At 27.7% G+C, this 26,738-nt stretch overlaps 2 protein-coding genes across 5 annotated transcripts; both read left to right on the top strand.

Annotated features, from left to right (window-relative positions):
- Positions 1-138: 138 nt before the first annotated feature.
- LOC132939272 (uncharacterized) lies at positions 139-14,942 on the top strand. Of its 4 annotated transcripts, none has more exons than XM_061006356.1 (13): positions 139-306; positions 1,960-2,021; positions 3,879-3,962; positions 4,217-4,342; positions 9,103-9,288; positions 9,586-9,744; positions 10,461-10,628; positions 10,920-11,111; positions 12,282-12,341; positions 12,643-12,753; positions 12,822-13,137; positions 13,210-13,385; positions 14,170-14,942. In XM_061006356.1, exons 2-13 carry the CDS (start codon positions 1,981-1,983, stop codon positions 14,612-14,614), a joined length of 2,064 nt encoding a protein of 687 aa, XP_060862339.1. In that variant the 5' UTR covers positions 139-306; positions 1,960-1,980; the 3' UTR covers positions 14,615-14,942. The 4 variants fall into 4 exon arrangements, with proteins under 4 accessions (XP_060862339.1, XP_060862337.1, XP_060862340.1 ...); XM_061006354.1 differs by having other exon boundaries at positions 140-470; XM_061006355.1 differs by lacking the exon at positions 139-306 and adding an exon at positions 973-1,281.
- Positions 14,943-17,151: 2,209 nt separating this feature from the next.
- Positions 17,152-23,228, top strand: LOC132939273 (zinc finger protein 436-like). Its single transcript, XM_061006358.1, is given in 10 exon segments — positions 17,152-17,652; positions 17,729-17,890; positions 17,965-18,036; positions 18,123-18,191; positions 18,856-18,901; positions 18,977-19,100; positions 19,160-19,199; positions 19,421-19,469; positions 20,719-21,705; positions 21,707-23,228. Coding segments are annotated over 10 exon segments (1,893 nt in total). The 5' UTR covers positions 17,152-17,587; the 3' UTR covers positions 21,986-23,228.
- Positions 23,229-26,738: the final 3,510 nt, after the last annotated feature.

Raw genomic sequence — 26,738 nt, 5'->3', positions numbered from 1 at the left:
GTGAAATAAGTATATTATTATAGACAATCACCTTATCAGTAGCTGATACTCGATCGCGGCTGTGCGCCTAATTCAAATTCTACCATAGGCCGAAGATACGGTGGTTTATATATGAATTCGACTGTTTTCTTAGATAAAATTAATTTGTGTTATCCATAGGTGAATAGGCGATAAACTATAATAATAATATTATATAATAACATATTGTATAAGTAATATAAGCCTATGGAAATGGCGCAGGCGACAGATTACGGACATCGAGATTTTATATTTCACAACAATATACATTATATCTATTCTGTAGTAGTGAGTACAACTGAGTAGTCTATGGTTTTATGTTTTATCATTTATCACGACCTCGCGTTAACCGTTGTTAGTTTTCCGTCGCACTCAATAATTTATTTTAGGCTTTAAATTAGTTTAGAATGCACGAGTCCAGAAATATTGTGTAGTCCAGAGATACTGTGTCCGTAAGTAGTTGTCTAATGGCTGCTAAGTAGGTACTAATTATTATTAATAACAACGGTAGTCCGAACTCCAAAGTCTGATTAAGAGTTAGGAAATGACGGTAGTCAAAACGTGTCGACGTTGAAGAGTCCAACGCGTATAAACTAGCCATAACAATCAACACAATTTCATGGTTTCACATGGTTTAAACATAATAGTACGTGACACAAACACGTGTTTTAAACATTTAAACGTCATAAAATCGTATTTTGTACCAAATAGGAATAATGGCGTGGACTTTGTATTTTATAAAGATATAACAAATTTGTCGTAAATCGTAATATGTCGTATTATCTGACCTGTCACGTCATGATATTCGTGAATTCTTTAATCTATCGTCATATTATAATATGGATAAAAAAACCTCAAACAGTGTAAATATTATTCGCAATCATAATTATACTAGTATATTGTTTAAGTGCTATAGTTGCTCATTAGGTACATGTTATTATTGTTAAACGAACCAACCGAATTTTGTTTGATTATTGATAAATTATTATAATATAAGGTTGCTGATTGCTAATTGACATTCAATGATGATAATATGCTATAGATTTCCCAAGTAGTTCATGCAATTAATAATTATTGTAAACTTTATGATCATATTTGTATCGAATAAGGTACTTAATAAATATAATTAGATGGTTATATACCAAAATATTTTCAATTATTTAAGTTTGATAAATTTATGCTGTATGATTATTATTTTTCCTGTTGCTGTAAATTAATTTGATATAATTATAATAAAGTTTTCTTGGATTGGACGTTTTTTCTGTAAGTATGCTGAAATGTAGGTTATTACCTATAATATTTTATATAATTTTAAATTAAACACACTTTTGTATAGGTAATCTTCACAAATACCTAAATTTTAAAATGTTTTTTTTTAATAAGTGTAGGTAGAATAGGATAAAATAAAACTTAAATTTAATGCTATCTTCATTTAAATTGTGATATTACCACAGGGTACCTTAAGACATATAACATTTTTTCCGAGGCATGATTATTAGTTCTTGTAGATACCTCTTCAGTCATGAAACAAATCATTTATAAAACCAACAATTTAACAATAATTATTATTATGTATTTATTATAAAATAAATAATCTATTACCATTGATTAAATATACAGTATAATTAATCAATGCTATTTACTTAGTATAGTTACCGAACCCAAACACTAAAGTAACACCATGCGTATAGTATGTTCTCACAAATATTTTCCTTTCTTACCTTTTCAAATTTTACAAAGAGCAAATAAACATTTTATGTTAATTTTAAGATACTAATATACTTTTTTATTCAGTTACTTTTGCTTATTGAAATCACTGTAATATAATTGCTGTAAATTGTAATCCATTTACAGTAATAAATTCTATGATAGACTCAAAATAGTACTGGATATTAATTTTGTACTGATACCTACATAAATGTAATTTTTTTTTTAATCTAGAAAAACTAATTTCTGTCAAAAATGGACAAAATGGACGAAAAAAAAAGTTCTCAAACTAAAAGGTAACTGGTACTATACTTTATTCAGAATAAGAACAGACCAGGCGGCAAACGAAAAAACGTCGTTTTTTGCACATCCATCCCCACTGCGGCTGCCTCCACAAATACTCACTGTTGGGTACCAAATAATTAACGAATCCTCCAAAAAGTGGTCTGGCAGCACCAATGTCAGTTGCGATGCGGTCTGTTCTTATTCTGAATAGTGTTTATACTACTATAATATTATATACTTACCTTTTAAAATATTTAATTTAATTATGTATCCATTAAAAATCAAGCGTTCAAAAAGTTAACATGTAAGATATGATGTCAGCGAAACAGCCCGACTAATTCTGTCAGACCTAAACCTTGAATAAGTGAATACTTATTTATACTCATCAAATTTTGTTTCTTGAAAATTCTTAATTTTACTAAAATGTAAAAACAAAATTAAACTTTGGGCTATCTTGTCGTATGCGCTCTACCGGCAACATTGCGACTGGAGTATGCGCTCTACCATGTCTTGCCACTCTACAATTATATTAAGATTTTAGACAATATATTCTCATAATAAGTGGGATGATGTTAAGGTGGTTTTAATGAAGATCTGGAGCAATGAAGCAAATCTGGAATTGTACCACACATATTTTTCATAATTTTTAGCCTCAGAGGACGCCATAAACTTTCAATCTTTTGGGTATGTGCCTGCCTTTGATATTGGATCTACGAAATTTTCGATATGATTTACAACGTAGTGGTTGTACCCGTGTTCCGAGAGTCCATTATATCCTGACCAGCTATCGGAATGTATTGAAGACCCAACAATAACCTCTCTGTATAATTTCGTGCAAAATCTATCCCTTTTTTGGACAACAAAATACCTTCCTTCGTTGTTGTCACACAAGCCGAATACCCATGGCCCATCAAGCCGTCTTCCATAGTTTCTTGCCCTGTCTTCTATAGGATCAACGACTAAATATATGATCAAAAATTATATGATGCAGGAAAAGAGAGTCCTAATCTTTATTATCACGATAATAAAGATGTAAATTGCATAGTAGAGCGCATATAACATTATAACAAGTGTCCCGTAATCGCAGGTAGACCGCAATCTGGGGTAGAGCGCATACAACAAGATAGCCAAACTTTGAACTAGTGGACTCTCTAGTTAGGCATTCTAGACATAAATAGTAATTGATATACATTATTCTATCATAATATAAAAATCAATTCAAATTTAATTTAATAAAAACTAATGTAAATGTTTGTTTAGTTAACTGTTCTTAGTCTACGTACTGAAGTATCTGTGGCGTATTTAGACTCTGTTCGCCGAGAGAACACGCCGCGGCCCGACAAAAATCGGTTCGTTTTGCACATCCCATAGCTGCCGGCGACAGGATGTGACTGCCGACTAGCATAATGGCGTTGCTAGCATCAGTTTTGGTCGCCTATTGTCGTCGGGAATCTTGAAGGGGGAAATAGAGCCTCGGCGAGCGAACAGCCGTCAGTCTGCATGCACAGAACTGGCATGTTCTCTCGGTGAACAGAGTATTGGAATTTTTCATCCAGGGTCAACCCTTTTGATCAATCCCCCTGGTAGAACACCATTGTGAAGTATAAATATTATGATATAATATACATTTCCATGTTGCATTTTATATTTATATTTTAGATTAATGACATGGAATATAATTATATAAATATAATCTTTTAATTTAACTCTCATGTATTTTATTAAAATGTATATTATCTTTAATTTAAAAGAACTATTAAAGTTAATCATTCTTTTTCAACATCAATATTTTAGAGTTTTGGTTGCATAAAACTATTTATAAAAATAATGTTTATATTTATATTTAAATTTGTAATAAATTTATTTAGGAACATAGTAAAACCAACAGATAATAAAAAGAAGGATGTAAAGAAGAACCAAGTTAAAGATAAGAAACAAGGAAAAAAAGATAGGTATGTTTTAAGAACCTATGAATATATTATTTTAGAATAATTTTCTTTTTAACTATCATATTTAATTACTATTTAACATTTTTAATGCCTAATTGATTTTATTCTGTTAAAATATAAAATTAAGCATTATTTTTAATACATTTTTGTGAGCTTATAATATCAAAGATATTTACAGAAATTTCTTTATGTGTTTGTAAATTGTAATAAAAATAAAAATAATATCATTAATATTAAGTTAATTTATATTTAACTAGACCGAGTGACGATGAAGATAACACAAATCAAGGCGGTGATCAATCTTTTTGTGAAGATCAAAAGGATTCTAAAAAAATTATTTGTGAAAAAGATTTGAAATCATTGAACAATGATGATGAAGAAGGGTAAGTTGTCAGTTATTTATATTCTTTACTTGTCTCTGTTTATTTAAACAATTTTGTGTATCTGTCATCATCTAAAAAAACAAAAAAATAATAAGAATCAGGTATTGATTATTGTTTGGTAGCTGAGTCATTATTTTATTATTTTAGATTCTGAGTAATGGAAAAATGAATGTATTGATTTTACAATGTGTATATTTTAGTTTTATGACTGTGTATACATGATTTTAAGTAGAAAAATTCTTGTGATTCAATACTGAGAGTTGTTTCTGATAGCATATTGATCTAACTTCTAGCTGGTAATTTTGGGAAATCAAAATTGAAAATACCACCCAGTATTCTTCAAAATAATCAAGAAAAACAAAAAAAAAAATATTAAAGAAACTGGCATTTTTATGCAATACCAGTTCTAGACAATATTGATTTTGTTTTTTGGTGGAACCCAGTGATTCCCTACATTGAAGGCTTTTTAATTATGAGGAAGTGTTAATTTGTATTAGATTAAGAACTTTGCATGTAAAAATATGAGGGGTATGAGATTTTTCAAAATTTAAAAGGGGCGATGAGTAAAAAAAAGTTGGGAATCATTGGTGTAACTCATGAATGAATACATCAAATGTTGGACAACATGTCCAATATAATTTTATACTAGTATCTTTGTTTGTGGTATAATTTTAAAAATATTTTGATCATTTTTTAACTATTTAAAGATTTGAAATTTTCCATTTTTTTCTATATATTTTGATAAAAAAAATTTATTGATAAAAAGCTTGAAAAATTAATACAGAGTTTCTATTAAGTTGCCATTATTGATATTTGATCATATCAAAAATATATAGATGAAAATATAGACACATTTTTTTTGTAGACATTTGAAGTTGAAATTAGATATTTATACGAAGAATAATGATTATTGATTAATGAATATTATTCTTGGAAACTTTAGACTTTTACAGTTTTACATAAAATATTATATTTTATAACGACATTTTCAAAACATTTAGATTAATTTCATGCTATTGTCTATTACTTTCTTGATTTTTAATCAAGTAAGTATGGGAATTGAAATGAAAAAAGTCTGAATTTTGAAAACTTCAAGAATTTGTGTTAAATCATAAAATAATAAAAATATAACTCAGTAATGATGAGTAGGTGGGTAATTTAGCTTGCTTTAATGTAAAATATCAATGAGAGAGATTTGATATCACACCCAATATAACCACTTAAATCCATAAAAACGCTGGCGTGAACAGTCCCAAAATTTCTATTTTTTAACTTTTCTCCTAAACTATGATAGCTAGAAAGTTGGTTGATAACTCATTAAAAAAGGATTATCAAGTATCTAACTTAATGTGGAAATAAAATTTTTTTAATTAATTTTTTACAGATAAAAAAAAAGAGTTATTTTTTGCTAGATTTTCATTTAGCGAGGTAGATTTCCGAAACTGGAGAACGGATTTTGTTGTTTGGGGTCTTATTAGATTCACATTGGCTAGAAGAAGTGCAGTGATACACTACTAAGCAGTAAAGCTGAAAAACATCAAAAAACGCCCAATAAAATTTGTCTTAATTTTTTTTAATGTTCTGTAGTGAATTAAAGATAAAATTAAAGATAAAGTTCTGAAAATCTTCACTGCACTTCTCCTAACTAATGTGAATCTAACAAGACCCCAAACAACAAAATCCGCTCTCCTCTTTCGGAGATCTATCTCGCCAAATGAAAGTGAAAATGATCTTTGTGAGGCTGTTCACACCGATATTTTTCTGGATTCAAATTGTTATACTGCTTGGGTGTGATCAGTTAATAAATTTCTAAAAAATCAAGAAAGTTTATGTTCCGATCCCTGACTTGGCAAGCGTTTTTAGTACTCATGCAGCGAAAATGTTTATACTGTTCTTCGGTGTGTCTGTACTGAGTCATAAATTAATTTCTATAATATATAATATAAAATACACACTATCAGGGGCGCCCTTAAAAAATTATCTTAGTGGGTACAAAATTAAATTAATGTTATACATACATACTTACATATTTACATTATTATACACTGATTTTTTAGTTCATTAAAAGCCCCTGTACATTATTATAATGGTTAAATATTAATAATATAATAAATGCATTGTATTCAAAATTAACTAATTCAACTAATAGTAAAATAAATTACTATAGGTATTAGATATCATAAAATATATTTAGTGGCATAGACTGAAGTCACCGTCTTCACTCAGAATTGTTTTCAGTATGCTATGATTTATCTTTGAATTCATATTTAAAAGCCAATTATATTATTTTTATTGAGATTTTTATTGCATGATTAATGAATCATTATTTTACTATTTTCCAGTGACACGGTAGTGTTGCGAGCTAAGTAAAAAAGACAAAGCACTCGACTGTGTATATATACAAAAACCTAAACATTCCCATTTAATATGTGTTAATATTTTGGTATTCTTTATTAAAGGCTGTAGGTCTAATAAATAGATTAAATCGTTAGAATGAGGTATCAATCGATAGAGAAAATCATAGGCTACATGCTTTTATAATTTTCAATGGAAACGGTTGTATAATATTTCAGTTATGACTTATGAGCAAAAAACTGGATATTTTAGTGATCATTTTATATTATTTTCGCCGCCAGCTGCTGTATTATACGCGTCATGTGGACGGGGACGAGTGACGAGGATTTTTGCGACGGCGGCGTACTTCTCTCACTACTATAGCTTTCCTCCTAGACACATGCAATACAATAACACAATAACACATGGACATGGTTTACTATTGGTAATTGGTGCATTCCGTAATTTCGTCTCGCGATCGACGTTCGTGTTTTGTCTACATTAAAAATGGTAACCAAACTCCAAAAGGCGCAAGCTATGCGAAAAAAAAATATCAGGAGTCTACTTAGTCTAAGTACGTGGTTGAAAGTAGTAATAGTACTATATTGAACCGTGCAGTATTAACATGGTACAGGAAGTAGTACAAAAATCAGTAAAAAGATAAAAGCCAAAACCGAAACAGTTATTTCCATTTTATGTAAATATTGAAAAATGTACCAACAGATTAATTGATAAATTAAAAATGCCTCTGGTTATAGGTAGGTGTACTGCCAATAAAGTAATAAAATGGGTGTTGAACTATAGGAAACAAAATGTAGTGTTGTACAAAACGACATTTAAACATCTTAAAAAAATTATATATAAGAAAATTAATCATTCTGTGGTAGTACCAAATGATGATTAATTAGATTACCCATTACTAAGATTTATTTTAGGTGAATCTCGCCACTCTAAATATATGGAACCTTTCTATTGTGATACTATATTACCTTTCACGTTTAATAAAACATTAGAAGTTAATGACAAAGGTAAAATTATGAATTTATTTCAGCCCATTGACTACAAGCATACTCAATACTCATGAATATTTGTACTTTTAAATTCAACTTTGGAGTGATGTGGACCAAAAATTACAAACCTTCAAATAAATGCATTACCCGCTACTAAACTTACGGTTGATAGTAAATGTTATACTTTAAACTCTGTCATTTGCCATCATGGTCAATTTATGACTGAAACCCATTATACATTAATAATAAAACATAAAAATAATTGGGTAAGATGTAACAACGATACATCTGTACTATTTGAACGGTGGCCTCGTGGTGAAAAAGATGTTAACGTAATAATAATGGAAAAAAAATTAAAAATATTTTGACCCTATTAAAATAGATTTGATTTAAAATGCTTAAATTCTACCAAAACAATAAAAAAATTAACATCATTGTAAAATCATAAGATCTTTTACTTACATCAAAATCTAAAAGTATCTAGTATTTAAATAATATTAAATAATCTGTCGTTAGGCGCACGGGGTAAACAATTACCACAGACATATTTAATACAGTATATTATTAAATATGATAATTTATAAAAACTAATGGTATCCCAACAAAAACACTCAGTCAACTCCGTGTAAAAAAACGCTAAGTAAAAAAAAAAAATAAATATAAATGCTATAAAATGTGTGATATAAGGTAGAATCTAAGTAAATGGTCTAATGTGTAAAATGTATATATAAGCATTGATTATAAATACTATAGATCGCTCAGTGGCCTGTATTTACGTAACTCGAAATATTGACGAAAAATGGATGTGGCTGTTATGACAGCGCATCTTATTAATTATAATCAATAATATAAGTAATTAATTCAAATTTAATAAAAATTGGATGTTTATATTAATTTATAATGTGAATTATTTTAACTAAAATTGATCCTAATTTAGTTTACTTGGCCGGAAACAAATTTATTTATTTTAATGGGGTCTGCATTATTTATTACATAAACTTAGTACTTGGCTATACGTTTTTAGACTGAATCTTCCGGCCAAATAGAATAAATTTGGATCAATTTTAGTTAAAATAATTCATATTATAAATTAATATAAATAACCAATTTGTATTAAATTTGAATTTTTACTTATACATTTTACATATTAGACTATTTACTAAGATTCCACCTTATATCACACATATTATGGCATTTATATTTATTTTTTTTTTACTTGGGGGTTTTTTTTAGAAGAAGTTGACGGAGTATTTTTGTTGGGATTTTTAAATTTCAAATTTCACAAAATAACATTTCACACGAATAATCACAATAGTTTTAAATAATTGTATTATTGGGCACTTAAATAATATATTTATGCAATCAGCATTCATAAAAGTTATAAAATTATTAATATATTTTATTTTTTTAAATTAGATGGTGTGTACAAAGAAATAACAAAAAAAAAACTAGTCACCAAAGTTTGAGTGAAGAACAAAAATGTCATAAAAATGTTCCAGAGAAGAGCAAATTGTCTGATTCCAAACAGAATAAAACACATGATAATAACAACATTGATTCACATGAGGATAAACAAAAATCAGTAACTAAAATGAGAAAAAGGTATGTTATCAATTATTAATATTAATTTTTTCTTACTTACATATTTTTAACATGTAATCATCTTAAAGTTATAGTTTTTTTTTTTTTTAATTAATAAAAACTTAATTATGATAATTGTCCGAGAATATTTTATTATTTTTATACTACCTACAAATGTTTTCTTTAAATGACATGTTAAAAAAATAATAATCACTAGTTTTAAATCATTGTTGTGGTCACTAAAATGTATTTATGTAATTAGCATTCATAAATAATAATAGTAATAAAATCATTAATATTTTATATTGTTATAACTAGACGGAAGGATAAAAAAAAAATAAGTCAAGAGCAAAACGATATTTCTGACATGGATTTGACCATAGATGATAAATTTAATCAGACAAAAGTACATGATGGAAACAACATTAATGTGCATGAAGAAAATACACTACATTTATCAAATGATGATTCAGCAGGGTATGTTGTCAATTATTAATATTCAGCATTGACATTCTTTTACTTAAGTATCTTTATATTATACTTAAACTGTGAAAATGTCATCGTTTAAAATAAAATGTTGGTATATAAATTATTGTATGGTAATAATAATGTTTACTAAATAAATAAATATATGTAACACCCCTAAAGGTAAGAGTACAGTATTGAAAGACTAAAATTATCGTTAAATTGATACATGAAGACAACAGTTGAAATAACTGAGAACATGATAGTTGAATCATTATTTAATTATTTTTAAATTTTAAATTTCATAAGATTACAGTTTACATAAATAATCACAATAGTTTTAAATAATTGTTTTGGTATAGTCCTGTCCACGAGAGAACATTGCCAACATGTCCAATCTTTCACATCCCCCATTCAATGACAAAGGTTGGTTAATGTTCGGTAACACTCGACGCTATAATTTATATATATACCTTCACAGCACAAATTGGGGGAAATTGTGTCTCAGACCTTTTACTACCGTCAGTCTACATGCGCGAAACAGTAATGTTTCTTGTGGGCAGGAATATACCAAAACAATTATTTGAAACTATTGTGATTATTTATGTCAGCTATAATCTCATGAAATTTTAAATTTAAAAATAATAAAATAGTAAAAAGTATAAAAATATTTAATTAGTATTCATAAAAGTAATAAAATCATTAATATTGTATATTATTTTAACTAGACGGAGGGATAAAAAAAAAAAAAAAAATAGTCAAAAGCATAACGATATTTCTAACATAGATTCATCCATTAATGATACATTTAATGAGATAAAAGTACATGATGGAAACAACATTAATGTGCATGAAGAAAATACACTACATTTATCTGTAAATAATGATTCAAAAGGGTATGTGATCAATTACTAATATTCATCACTTACATTATTTTACCTAAGTACCTATATAATATTTAAATAAATTGTGAACATACAAAAAAAAAAAAAAAAGTTTGATAGTTGAATAATTATTTAATTATTTTAAAATATAAAATTTCAGGAGGTTAAATTTTACATAAATAATCACAATAGTTTTTGTTTTATACAAGTTTTAAACAATTGTTTTGGGTAGTTAAAAATATTTATGCAATCAGTATTCATAAAATTCATACAGTTATTAACATTTTATATTATTTTAAATAGATGGATGGATGAAAAAAAAAACAAAAAAACAAGCTGTCAAAGTTTGAGTAAAGAACAAAAAAGTCATAAAAATGTTCAAAAGCAAAACAAATGGTCTGAGAAAGATTCCATTCATGACAATATGAAACAAGCACATGATAGAAAAAAAATTGATTGGCCTAAGAATACACGCAAATCAGAGGAAGTAGAAAGGTATGTTGTCATTTATTAATATTTATCTCTTCTTACTTACATATTACTGCGGAACCATATTAATCCAGCCTAATTTGGGCTCATGATTATCTGAATTGATGAAAGTCTAAAAAACCTAACAAATGGTCCAAGATACTTATTTAAACACACGAGTTCAGTAAAAAAAATGTATAACATTACAGATTTAAGTAATTTTAGTATACAACATAATATAATGGCCTAAAAAATACAATATAACTAGTTATTCCGTTTATCTTTCTGATAATACTAATAATATTATGTATTATTCAACGGCTGTTTTTCAATAACCACTTTGATATTAAGCAACGACTTAATATTGTGAATGTCTTCGTTATTTTCATTCGGGTAGATCTCCACAAAGAATAGTGGAAGAGGACATCTATTTTTGTCTTAAGCGTTAAAAACGTATACAAAGGAAGGGTGTACATTTCTGATGGTGAACCTGTAAGGGCATTGGAAGTTAGGTAAAAATGTATGAAAACTAGCGTCAGTTTCATTAAGTGAGAAACAATTTGGTGAAAACTATTACGATTTGAAGGTTGGGCGATGAGATGAGAAGCCGAAGACTTGCAAGTAAAATTGTTTGGTTAATACTTGTCAGAATGGTGTTGAAGGCGGAGTAATTTGCAATATTCTTTATGTAGAGTGGTGGAGCTGGAGGATCAATATCCTGAACGGTGTGAGGTGACTTAGTGAGGTCTACTTTAGAGCTGTTTGAAGGTATAGAAACATTATCACAGGCATCATTATTGATGAGAATGGCAAATTTGTTTGGTGAAACAAAAAATTTTGATTTTTTATCATCCTGCCCTAGTTGACAAAGACAAATTTGACAAATGGCGTTTTGAAGTGCTGCGTGTACTTGGCAAATCATTACCAATTTTTGAGTATTTTTATTCATTGACATTGTTAATTGAAAGCGACCGATAGTCTACACTGAAATAGACAATGCGCACACTACAAGATAATACAAATTACGTGTGTTCATGTTAAATGTTACAGTTGACCTGATATTTGCATCATTATTTTATTATTTTTATATTACTAGTTTTAAACCATTGTTTTGGACACTAACATGCATTTATGTAATCAGCATTCATAAATCATAATTGTAATAAAATCATTAATATTTTTTATTATTTTAACTAGACCGAGGGATAAATACAAAAATAACAATGGTCAAAAGCAAAGCAGATTTTCTGATGCATGGTATGTTGTAAATTATTTTAATTCATCAATCTTCTTCTTTTATTAACCTTTATTTATTTATTTATTTATTTAAATTTATAACAAATTATCTATCGTTGACTTGAATAAATTGAGAATTATAATGATTATTGTATAATAGTTCCACTAACTATATTATTAACTTGTTCCTTTACAAAATATTTTTGTTTTTACTTTATGCCTTAATGTTTATAGATTTAAATTTTGAAGACAAATTTAACATTATTTTGGAATATTTTATTCAGTTTAAAATGTATTTAAAAATGTTTCATTGTTATTTAAGTGTTTTAGAGGAAATAGATGAAGACATTTTCAAATTATCAAAGGAATATTCTCTTGCTCATTGTGTTGCTGAAGACTTACGAATGGGTGCGGGCATAGCTGTTGATTTCAAGTAAAAATGTCTTATTTTTGTTTATGGTGGTATATACTCAGTTGTAATTTATTTAATTTACTTTCTAGAAATATCTTTGGTGGTGTTGGTAAACTAGTTGATCAGAAATTAAAAATAGGAGATGTTGGTATAGTTAAGCGCCACGATCAATATGCATTTTATTTGGTAACAAAAAAAACTAGTAATGGTAAACCTACAATGATTACAATGGAAAAAGCTCTCCATTCACTTTTAAACAAGATGAAAGAAAACAATTTAACAAAATTAGGAATACCAACAATTGGTTGTGGATTGGATAGACTTGATTGGTCTGATACAAAATCGCTCATAAATAAAATATTTTCTGGATCTGGTATTCACATAACAGTATGTGTACCTTCAAAAGTAAGTGTTACAAATAATCACTGCTAATTACTAAATATATTAGTACGTTTATTATTATAAAAATATTGTCAGTTATTAGATTCGAAAAAAACGCCGAGATTAACAGTTTACATTACACCAAAACATTTATGGGAGATGGAAACCGAAACTATTATTATTTTATTTATTGACATAGAAAAAACATGCAACAAGAATTGGACAGATCATATAATGGATAAAGTTGACGCCAAATACCCATTCAAAGAAAAGTATTTATATTTTTGTTTAATTCATTCCATATATTCATTGACTTATAAGACTTAGAAAATAAGAAATTGTTGAATATATTAGATATAAGAGCCATTTTGTTCAAAAATAAAAATATTAAATATTCTGTAAGGTAGGTTAAGTAATCAGATACTCTAATCAGTTGCTGTACTACCATTAGTCAAACATTTTTAATAATAAAAAAGTTATTTCAAAATAATGATGTTCTAGTACTCTTGGTAATAAATAGGTTATCACAATATGATGAATATCCATATTCCAAGTAACGTATGGTCCATGTTCAGAATTTTCTTGTCATTCACAAAATTAATTAATATTGACTATCTAAAATTATTTCATTAGTGATAACTTATAATCAACCCACAGTGGAAGAGTTGAATATTTTCAACTATTTGGTATATTGGGGTAACGACTAATTGGTTAACTACACAGATACACGGCTTACATGGAATACAGAGACAGTGTCATAGAGCCTTAACTGTGTAAAGTAAAAATCTAATATGTAAAGAGATAAAAAATTTTGATTCAAGTTGCCATCATTTTGTAGAATATTTTTCAAATAGAATTAGCATTATACCGTCACTAATTGGTTTTTTTTTATGACAATTAACTTATCCACTTATTATATTTTTTCAAGATTTTAAGTTTAGTATTTTTTCAAGTCATGGAAGGGGGTAATGGAATTTTACAATTTAAATAAATTACAACATCATTAAACATCTTGTATATCAAATAATGAATAAATTATATATTATTTGTTTGTAGTTTATTAAAAGATATCAGAAATAAGAAGCCTGACCCTGGTGACATAAAAAACTACAATGTTAAGAACGAAGTTATAATTTGTATATTTACCACTGAAAATACATATTACGGTTCTCTAGAAAATGGATTTAAGACCATAGATCATAACTTCAAAGGATATAAGTATTTGGCTATTCAAAGTGACCCTATTGATTACCCTAGCGACAACTTTCAACGTATATCATGGATAGTATTAATATCTCGTTCGGTTATTCACTCTTCTGAATTATGGTTATGTGGTGATGTCAAACAAAATAATTACAAGGTGTATTATGATGAATATTGTAAAAATGTACTCTCTATGAATAATTCATTTCAATATAATTCTCCAATTCAAAAATACAACAGATATAATGATGATCGTCGTAGTAATTTTAATACAAAAGAAACAAGTAATCAACGATGAGGGTGTCAAAATAGTTTCTATATAAACAGATGCATAAATCCATACGGTCACCTGAATAATAAAACTACTAGGACATATTGAACATGTGATACTTGTATAATCTGTTAAAATAAATATGTCATTATTTCCAATTAGTCAACATAATCTTTTACTTGAAGTAGTTATTTATATTTAATGTTTCAAATGTTTTATAATCCTACTGTAAAAAATTTATTTTGTAATGTATTAAATACAATAATTATAATATGTTTTGTACTTGAATATCTATTGAAAGTTACATTATATAATAAAATACATTATGTTTATTAATAAATGTTCTTATTTAATATTTATAAATAACTTATTTATTCACATTACATGTTACATGGAATTACAATGGCGTAGCCAGGATTTAAAAGTGGGAAGGTGGGTGGGGGCAAAATATTAAAAAAAAATATTCAACAACTAACAATAATATTTTATTTTTATGTTTTGATATGGCTAATGGTGGGAGGGGGCATGGCCCACTGCCCCTTCCACCATGGTTACGCCACTGATAATAATAAAATTAATTTAGAGTAAACAATTTAGTTAGGAAACATTTAATGTGTATTTGACAAGTTATTATTACTAATTTTTTTTTTTTTTTATTGATCATGAAGTCTGTCCAGCAACTGGTCATTTAGGTATTAGCTGTTTTTGTTTGTAAGGGAGAAAATTATAGGTTAGTAAACACGTGTGATTCTGATTTAGCAGATTTTTTAGTGGGCACCTGTAGGTATCTGCCATGCCCAGGTGGGGGATGGCGGCACTTCTCTCCGGTATTTCTAAATTATAGGGATTTGTATTTTAGATATTAAAAGAGACTTAACATTTAACCTATGGCAAATCGATGGAAGTAGAGAAAATTTGAGATCAGTATTACCTTTAATTAGATGACAAAATGTGAAATTAGGATACCTATTTAAGATTTTGTTGTTTATACCTTATTGTACTCTCTAACTGTTGTTTGTGAAATGTATTAATTTTTTTAGTACAAATTTGATTTAAACAAGTGAACATTTTTAAATAACATTGTATTTAGCTATTTAACAATTAAATCAGCAATGTAATATTGTGTTAGAATTTTTAAATAAGATATTTCAGTTTTCAGACAATTTATGTACACTTAAATTTAACTAGCTTAAGTGTAGACTAGCAGTGGATTCATAATACCGAATAGGATACATTTGAAATAAATAGAGTAGTGGCATAGCCAGGAATTACCCAAGGAGAGGGGGGATTTTGACAATTTTTTTAAGGCATGACTAAACTATTATGAGTTTTTTTATACCCATGATAATTTTTTCAAATTTTATAAATTATTATTCAGTTAGAAATTCATAATTTTTTTTCTTTTCATAGCCAACATTACAAATTTGAATAGAAGACTCCCCACAAATTGTTTTACTTAAACAAAAAAAAATTTCAGTGAAATATCACGCTATTTATAGCCTCTAGATATTTTCGATTATTATATATTTTTTTTAACTATTAAATTTGATTATTTATGCAATACATATAGGCTGACATAACGTCTCCGCTCAGAATCGTTTTTCGTATACAATGATTTATCATTGAAAAAAATTCAAATATATAGCACATCCATTACAACGACATGCTCGACAACCACTGTACAGAAAAGCGGTACCCACTTGTCTACCTTTTTTTAAAATATTGGCCAAAAATATTTTCCTTTTTGATTTTTTTTGTTCCATTATCCCTAATTCCTATATATTGTTTGTGACATCTTTTCTTTCATAGGTAGGAAATGTTAAAATTATTTATGAATTATACTTAGATATAGTTAGCTAAAACTTAATATTACAGCATTAATTATAAATTAGCAAATGCGTTTTTTTTTTTTAATAAAATATTAAAATGTTACCATTGATATGATAATTTTAGGTAATTTATAAAATAAAATTTTTTTTAGCTTATTCAGTCATTGATACCAAAAACTTGGTAAGTTGAAATTGTTATATGCTATCTATAAACATTTAATTTTTTTTATGCAAAAAGTAAAAACATTGTTTACACTATGCAGTACTGAATTTGGCCCCACCACTACATGTCATTTTAAAAAATAATTAGATAGGGATTTTGCGATATTTTATAATACATAGGTAATGATTGAGGTTGTGATTTCGATGTACTTTAATTTGTTTTCTGAATCTAGCGATACTTGTTTTATAACTTACGCAAATAGAATAAGAAGTTTTTATTTTGCATTTTTAATGATTTTAAAATATTATGGACATTTTGAAAAATTTAAACGCTTTTACATAATATTAATAATATCATCAAATATACTTAGTAATATGCGACCGTCTTCGCTCAGAATCGTTTTTCTTATACAATAATGATAATATTGTATCATTAAATTAAAATTTAGCACCATCCATTACAGTGACTAACTTGTAACCTACTGTACAACAGAGCCACACCCACTTGCCCACCTTTTTTTTTATAAACATTATAATAATAAAGGTTTTATTACTAAAATAATTCAAAATGTAATTATTATTTAAAGAAAATATATAGTTTTTTATTGAGAAGAATTTTACTTAAGAAGTTGGATTATTGGTGTGTTGGAAATTATAAGTTAAGAATACTCCTCTGCACCACCAGAAATTGGATCCAATTTACGCATCTGGGAACATACAAAATATATAATATTATTTCTGGAACTAGGAACTTCCATATGTAGAGTAACCTGGGGTATTATAATGGCGCATGGGGCAAAAATTGCCAAAAAAAATTATTATGTATATCTCATTGTATATTTAATAATTGCTATCTGGTCAAACATTTTTGTTATTATGATTATGTTATCATGGCCAAACGTGATAAACATTTGGAATGTTCTCCTTTGGAAAATGGAAATTTGAATTCTCTAATTACGTTGCGTACCTAATTAATTGTAATTTGTATTGTATTAACTAAGAAGAAAACATGGTCCATCGTTGTATATTGTGTTGTAGTGCATCAAATACACACAAAGACGTCAGTTTCCATCAGTGAGTCATAAATTAAAATTTTGTTTTATATAGCAATATAATTTTAAGTTTATACTTTTGACAAACATTGTTATAGTTTTCCAAAGAATGAAACTAGACGATCATTTTGGATTGACTCTTTAAGTATAAAAGAAGTTGTTAAAGACTGGCATCGAATTTGTAGTGCACACTTTTCTCCAGATCATTTTACTTTTAAAAATGAACGTAAGATTTTAAGAATAGGCGCCATTCCAAAAATGTAAATATTTGTCTTCATAATATTTATTCTAGTAATTTAAGTTATTTAAATATACTATTTTTATTGATTTATAGGAAAGAAGATAAAGATGAAGTCGGAAATTGTGAAACTTCCTTAGAATATGACGTCAATTTAATAAGTAACAGGTATTAAATTACATTTTTCAACTATATATACTCATAATTTTTATTTAATATAAGTATTAAATAACTACATAATATCTTGTTTTTAGTTTAGTTGATGTTGATTGTTGTCCTGATATTGACTTTTTAAATGAATCTCCACCAAGTACAAGTAAAAGGTATAATAATAAAGTATTTCAACCCATACAAACCCCTTACGTATTTAATTAATTTTATATTATCTATGCATTATAGCCTAGGTTACTCTTCCTTTTTCTGTCGTGTAGGAACTAACAAATATATTTTTTTACCATATTTTCCTAAGGATAAGCACTATTAGTTGTTGTGTAGAGATTTAGTTAAGTATGTCTTTTACAAACATTTGAATACCTGTTTTAATTATTGTTCATTATTATCAATAATAAAATAAAACTACAATGAAGTGCATAAGCTCATCATAAAATTCCATTTAACATTACAACATGTTTTACTATTATTAATAACACAAGACCGGATTTCTAGGTTCTTAAAAGTTTAAATATGATTCTAATATGTTCAAAAAAAAAAATCTTAAAATGTTCACTTAATTGTCCATAAACTTGAATATACTGAAAATATGTTTTTTTACTTCAAAAAATTTATATTTATGTTCATGTTTATATTTACTAATTACTTAAACATAATTATTACAAACATTTTATCTGATTATTTTATCTAGGTAATATAATTTAATACAAGAATGATAAACATTAGTGTTATAAGGAATATTGAAATTTTAATTCTAAACTAACTTGTAAAATAATCATTTATTTAATGTTAAATAACAGTTGTTTTTTTTCGTAGGTTACAGAAATTAATTATAAAAAAAAAAAAGAAAACTAATCAAAAGGTTATATATTTTTCTTGTTGTTTCATTAAAAATTTAAAATAATTCATAAGCGTTTTATGTTTTTGTTTGCTTTAGATTCAACTTATATGTAATTTGGAAAGTGAAAATGATGTGGTTCATATACAAGAAGCTAGTAATATAAATGAGTGTACTGAAATGCTTTCGGATTTTAATGAACCACCCAATATAAATCATAATTGTTAGTATTTTATCAATTAATTATGTGGACAATGAGAATTAATTACACTTGTTGTTTAGATTCGGCCGCCACATCAGATATAGAATGTGTTAATAATTTGTGAGTATTGTATAAAATGATTAAACAAAGTTTAGGTAATGTGGCTATGGTTTGGTTTGGTTGGGTATGGTTTGGTTTAAATGTATGGTATTATAAATTTGTGTTTAGACACAGATAGTTTCACTTATAATTTGTATTTTACTTTGTACACATAAGAATATTGAAGTATATGTTTATTATTTTACTTCATTGTTTAGTGAAAAACTGTATTTTTGTCTTAGGTTGAAAAGTCCATCAAAAAACACCAAGAAAAAAAAGAAAAAATCTAAGGTATTCAATGTTTTATTTGTTTATACTATTTTGCAATTTATTTGAATTATTAGAAATATTTGTCTAATGCTGATAAAAGTAGACTTTGAAAGCTGTTTGGCATTTTTGTAACAGAAATAAACATGCTGAGATTCTTAAAAATTTTATTTTATTTTATATTAGCATTGTCTATATGCGATACAATTTTCAAAAAATATTGATTCGTTTTGAAGTGTAAACATTGATTTTTAATTGGACGTTTTCAGTTTACAATTTTTTTAGTTTTTTTTTCTGACAAATATTCATATTATTTTAAATTATAAATTCATAAACAATTTTCTTTTGATTTGAAAATATAATAAACGATTCCACATAAGATTGTCTATCTTTATCAAAAAAAAATGTCTACCAGAAAGTCAAATTAAACTTTTAAGTTCTATTTTTACAACATTTGATATTCACTCAATTTCTCACGTAGCAATTTTCTTATTTTGTTGTTATTCAATATTGAATAACTTAGATACTGTGGAGTTTACTCCTAATGTTTATTTTATCAATTTCTATACGTGATATAATTTTCAAAACTTTTTGACTTGTTTTGAAATGTTCACAGGAAAATTCAAATTTAATTTTTTTAGTTTTTTTTCTATTATGAATAATAATAATAATAATATAGATCTGCTGGTATGAAAATGTAACACAAGGCTCTTGATATATTGTTACAATAGTAGTTGAAAAATATTAAAAATACAAAGAAAATTTTTTTTTATAAACATTTAAAGTTCAAATTTTGACAGAATGTATAAAATTTAAAATTTAATAGTTATTTTGTAGTAAACATTTATAACATTTTCGACTTTTATAGATAATAGCTAAGGATTGAAATTTTAAAACAAGGCTCTACATTAATTACTTTATTTACAATAATATTATTAAATATATTTATTAATATCATTGGCTGACTGTCCGTCTTCGCTCAGATTCGTTTTTTCTTACTAAATGATATTATATCAATAAATTCAATTTTAACACTATCCATTACATTGACCCACTTGTAACCTACTGTACAATAGAGCGACACCCACTTGCTCACCTTTTTCTCATTGCAATTAAAAATCCCAACATTTTAAAATCACAATTTGTTTTTATTTTTTGATTTCACCTTTTTAGAAATTCATATTAATTTGAAGTTAAAATTCACTACAGTTTAGCAAGTTTTCTTAATTATACCGTGTATGTAATTCGGAATTATCTAATGAATATTTTATAGGTTATAAATAGTAAAGAAGCAATGTCACCGAAAAAACCAAATAAATTTAAACAACGGACGTCAAATAAAGAATACAAAAAAACTGATACCTCTCAATCAGTGGACACGGAAATGGAGACATATGTTAGTAATAATTATATTGGTGAAGACAGCGGCAAGAAATCAGAATTTTTTGATTCTCTGGATGAGCACACTTCGGAATATCGTACCATGGCCGACACAAGTATTTATTTAAGCCAATATTGTAATCAAACGTCTAAAAATGCCTACAGTGACAAAAATGATCTCACTGGAAACACTCCTCTCCAGTGCGACTTTTGCTTCAAAACCTTTGCGTACAGATCTAATTTGCTTGTACATAGAAGAACGCACACCGGTGAGAAACCATATGGGTGTGACATTTGTGGATTAGCATTTATGATGCAAAGTCATTTAGTTAGACATCAAAGAACGCACACCGGGGAGAAACCTTATGCATGCGATGTTTGTGGAAAATCATTTCCGGAAGAATCAACTTTAGTTAAACATAAAAGGACACATACCGGTGAGAAACCGTATGAGTGCGATGTTTGTGGACAATCATTTTCGGAAAGAGGAAATTTAGTTAGACACAAAAGAACTCATCCAATGTCTAACAATTCTTCTCTCCAGTGTGACTTTACCGTCACCGGTGAGAAACCATATGAGTGCGACGTCTGTGGATTAGCATTTAATATACTAAGTGATTTAGTTAGACATCAAAGAAAGCACACCGGAGAGAAACCATTCGCGTGCGATGTTTGTGGAAAATCATTTTCGCTGCAACATCATTTGGTTACACATAATAGAACACACACCGGGGAGAAACCATATGCGTGCGATGTTTGTGGAAAATCATTTACGCAGAAAAATCATTTGGTTGCACATAATAGAACGCACACCGGGGATAAACCATACGAGTGCGCTGTTTGTAGCCGATCATTTACGGAAAAAAAAACATTTGGTTACACATACTAGAACGCACACCGGGGAGAAACCATATGCATGCGAAGTTTGTGGAAAATCATTTTCGCAACAACATCATTTGGTTACACATAATAGAACGCACACCGGGGAGAAACCATATGCGTGTGACGTTTGTGGCCGATCATTTTCTGAAAAAGGAAGTTTAGTTAAACATAATAGAACGCACACAGGCGAACGACCATACGAGTGCGGTCAGTGTAAAAAAAAGTTCTCAACAAGCCGTGACTGTAAAAGACATACACTAGGTGTTCATAGAAAATGATTTTAAATTTGATATTATTATTGTTGTATGGACCTATTACTCAAGAAAAATAATCTATAAACATCAAATTATATATGAAAACGTCCAATCATCGCGGCAAGGGTTGAGAACTCTTAAAACGCTATCACTACTTCGTAAAATCATCAATTTCCAAAACGTTGTTGTGTGCATTATATGTTAATTGATGTATTGCTTCTCCCTCCACAGTTTAAATTAAATAATTTTTACTCCAGATTACTTTTGTAAGCATGTAGTATTAGCTACTCAACTAAAATTAGTTATTTATATAATGTACTTATTAGTTATAACTATAGTCTGTTGTTCAATGACTTTTTTAATACATACTATATAATCATATAAAACAAAAATTAAATTAAGTTTGTTTAAAATTAGGTTTGTTCTGTGTAAATTAATTCTATTTATAGACAATACAATAAAAAAAATTAGAAGTTGTATATATAATAAAAGTCCAATCATTTCGGTAAGGATCTACTGTCTAGAAAACGCTATCACTACATCGTAAACGATTGATTACCTCTGCTCGGGCGTTCGGAACAAAGAAGTAATACCATTATGTCCACAATGTTTACGACAATCGTATGTTGTGAATTAAACTTTGAATACAACTTTGTAGTATTGGTGCAATGCTCACTATTTAGTGTCTTACTGTCTTCAATCGTACTCGAAAATGCTCGCACTGGAAAATCTTTATAATCGTGAGGGCGATGCTTGTACCAACATGTACATCAGTTTATACAAATTCTCTGAACACCGAAGACGATTGCACGTTGGTTTAAAACATCACGCGTTTGACCTTTGTGGTATTTGCTTTTTTGTAGAAACTACTGTTGAAAAACCACTATAGAAACGCATACCGTAAAATCTTGTTACATCATTTCAAAATGCATACCAAAAAGCTATTTTGATATTTTTGATTTGTTACAAACATTATTAAAACCATCAACAACCAAAAGGTTGTTATGTGCACATTACAATAATGGATGTATGATTTTCCCTCCACTGTTTAATCAATGAAAATATGAATAATCCTACTGTAAAAATTGATTCTGTAATGTATTAAATCTTATAAATATATTGTGTTTTTTATTAAATATCTATTAAAAGTTACATCATATAATAAAATACATTATGTTTATCAATAAATGTTCTTGTTTAATATTTATAAATAACTTATTTATACACATGCTTGAAAATTTAATACAAGGCTCCTAATATATTGTTACAATGGCGTTTGAAAAATATTAAAAATCCTTAGTCACAGTTTTTTTTATAAGCATTTAAAGTTCAAATTTTGACAAAAAGTATCAAATTTAAAATTTAATAATTATTTTGTAGTAAAAACTTATAAAATGTTCAACTTTTATAGATAAGGATTGAAATTTTAAATCAATTTTCCAGTTATAGACGACTGACCTTTACTCATAATCATTTTTCTTATACATTGGTTTATTATTGAATTCAAATTTAACTCCATACATTACAGTAACCACTTGTAACCTACTGTACAGCAGAGCGACTTTCCCATTTGCCCACCTTTTTATTTCTTGATGCTTTACGAGATTGTCATACCTGCATATTAGCATATTATTATCACAGATTATTATTTTATATAATCGGCAAATTGATTTTTGAGCTATTTATAGCCTAGAAGAATTTTTCAAATTTTGTAAATTTTTTCTGTTAAAAGTTCATAAAAGTTATGCTCTTCATAGTTAACATTAGAAAGAAGACTCCTGACAAATTGTTCTTCTTTTAACAAAATAAAATGTTAAGCGCAAAGTGACGCTAGTATTATTGCCATAAGATATTCTAGTTTTTATAAATTTATTTTATTATTAAATTTGATTATTCAATTTATTATGTTAGGACTCAGGATAACGCAACATCAAATTCAAATAACACATCCATTCCAACGACATGCTCGACAACTACTGTACCCACTTGTTTACCTCATTAATTTCTAAAATATGCAGACAACTATAGATGGCTACTTTTAATATGTATATAAAATGTTACAAAATATAAATTATCCATAAAATAATAAACTTAAAAGAATAGAGACAAAAAGAGCACACTTCTGAAAAAAAAAAGTATTAATATTTATAGAGTTTACATTTTTAATGAGCAACAAAGTGTACTGGGTTATTTTATTTTATGTACATAGGTAGAATATATATATATAATATATTATTTTGATTAAGCATGTATAACTATCAGAAAAATATTCCAATAAGCAACATTCTAGTAGTAGCTCAAGTATAAAATAATGATAATTTATAAAGTTATCAATTAAATATATAAAAAAATGTTTTTAATTTATGTATCTTAAATATTAAAAAGAATTTCATTTTGAAATTTTGAAAATTAATTAAACCCATCAGCTGCTACTATTTTAATTTTATCTTTTTCATTTGTAGATAATTTTGTTATACCATGTAATAGCCTATTTTACTTTGACCATATAAACTAGTTTTTGACAGTTTAATTGTATATATTTTGAGTAAAATTAATTGTTTTTAAGATCTGTTACAATTGTTATTAAAAAATTTACACTAAGATGTCAAATATTCTTCTTCCAAACAGAAGGTTTCTTAATCATTTCAACACTGTACTCTGCAGGCCCATATTAGCGTTTATGCACTAAATGTACTGTGCCTAGGTCCTACGATAGTGTTAATTCGGGCCGGCCTACCAGTGCCATGGCTTCAACTAAATTTATATTTTCAAATTGAATAAGTTTACTGAGAGTTAAACTTTTTTAGTTATTTGCTTATGCTAAATACTTTTGCCAGCAGATATATAGCTAAAATAAATGTAGGTCGCATAATAGCACACAAGAGTTGGTAAGCTCCTGATAATAAATCTCTGTCCGGTCATGTAGAAATAATCGGTGATCTATCAACAACTGCATCAAATAATTCCATAAAAGTAATTATGGACTATGGAGTCATGCCTATTGACCCATCTAGTTGGACAAAGTAATTTTAATTTAGTAATCTGTGATCTAGGATAAACACATTTTATTGAATCTAACATTACGTTTTGTTGTTTAGGGTATTTAAAAAAAACGCATACTTTTACATTCTTGATTTTTAATCAAGTAAGTAGTAGGGTAATTGAAATGAAAAAAGTCTGAATTTTGAAATCTTCAAGAACTTGTGTTAAATAGGAAAATAATAAAAATGTAACTCAGTAATGGTGAGTAGGTGGGTAATTTAGCTAGCTTTAATGTAAAATATCAATGAGAGAGATTTGATATCACACCCAATATAACCACTTGAATCCATAAAAACGTTGGCGTGAACATTCCCAAAATTTCTATTTTTTAACTTTTCTCCTAAACTATGATAGGTAGAAAGTTGGTTGATAATTCATTAAAATAGGATCATCAGGTAAATACTAAATGTGGAATTAAAATTTTTTTTTAAAAATTATTTAATTTTTTACAGATAAAAAAAAGAGTTATATTTTGCTAGATTTTCATTTAGCGAGGTAGATTTCCGAAACTGGAGAACGGATTTTGTTGTTTGGGGTCTTGTTAGATTCACATTGGCTAGAAGAAGTGCAGTGAAGATACACTACTAAGCAGTAAAGCTGAAAAACATCAAAAAAACGCCCAATAAAATTTGTTTTAACTTTTTTTTAATGTTCTGTAGTGAATTATCTAAAGATAAAGTTCTGAAAATCTTCACTGCAGTTCTCCTAACCAATTTGAATCTAACAAGACCCAAACAATGAAATCCGCTCTCCAGTTTCGGAAATCTATCTCTTTAAATGAAAATAAAAATGATTTTTTGTGGGGCTGTTCACACATGTAGTAAACCGGCAGTATTACTAATATTCTCAAAGTACATTCTCACGATAGGACAACAACAACAAGAAGGTTAACTACATCAACGATTCACCAAGAACCACGTACAATGTACCTAGAGTTTGACAGCGTAATTAAAAAACATTTTGCATTTCCACGATAATACGAAAACCTATGAAAATAATCCGTGAGTGACAGCGCAATTTAAGGACTAAGTAAACGGATTATAAATATCTGCAAAACTTAATTAACTTTGTACCAATAAGTGCCAATCATTCGCTCGGGTTGTTTTTGCAATAACAACGTCCAGCTCCGGTTCCTTTCAAATATCCACCTCCTGGACTCTACCGTGTACATTTGTATCCATATAGATTTTATATAAATATAAGATAGAATCTATAGTAAGATTAGATTTAGTACAAAGTCTGCACTACGCACACGCTGAGTCTCGGGCAGATGCTTTTCGTTCTGTCCTCAAATGTATATATGAAATTAATTACTTTTTAATAAATTACTTATAACTAACTTGTGCAACTTGTCTCTCTACAACCTTCTCTCCTACATTAACCATCAACGTCGACGAACTCAAAAATATAAGCGAGCAGTGAGGAATCACTACACACAGACATTTTTCTACATTCGAATTGTTATACCGCTTGGGTATGATATCAGTTAATAAATTTCTAAAAATCAAGAAATTTTACATGCCGATCTCTGACTTGGCAAGCGTTTTTATATGGTTACCAGTGGCGAAGCGTCATAGGAGACAAAGAGACGTCTCCACTCTTAAAAATTAGAACACTGGACGAATAAATAATGATTATGTTTTATAAAATATTACAAATGTGAATTTTATTTTATATTATAAATAATAAATATGATGTATGTTTTAATATTTTAAAAGCTAAATACAATATTATT

The sequence above is a fragment of the Metopolophium dirhodum genome, chromosome 2 (genome assembly GCF_019925205.1).
Source record: "Metopolophium dirhodum isolate CAU chromosome 2, ASM1992520v1, whole genome shotgun sequence".
NCBI lineage: Eukaryota > Metazoa > Arthropoda > Insecta > Hemiptera > Aphididae > Metopolophium > Metopolophium dirhodum.
This window is presented reverse-complemented; position numbering and strand designations above follow the sequence as displayed.

Coding starts and splice junctions, on each gene's coding strand:
- LOC132939272 (XM_061006356.1), top strand. CDS start 1,981: ATGGACAAAATGGACGAAAAAAAAAGTTCTCAAACTAAAAG. Junction 12,342..12,642: donor AGCAGATTTTCTGATGCATG/GTATGTTGTAAA, acceptor TTGTTATTTAAG/TGTTTTAGAGGAAATAGATG. Junction 12,754..12,821: donor GGCATAGCTGTTGATTTCAA/GTAAAAATGTCT, acceptor TTTACTTTCTAG/AAATATCTTTGGTGGTGTTG.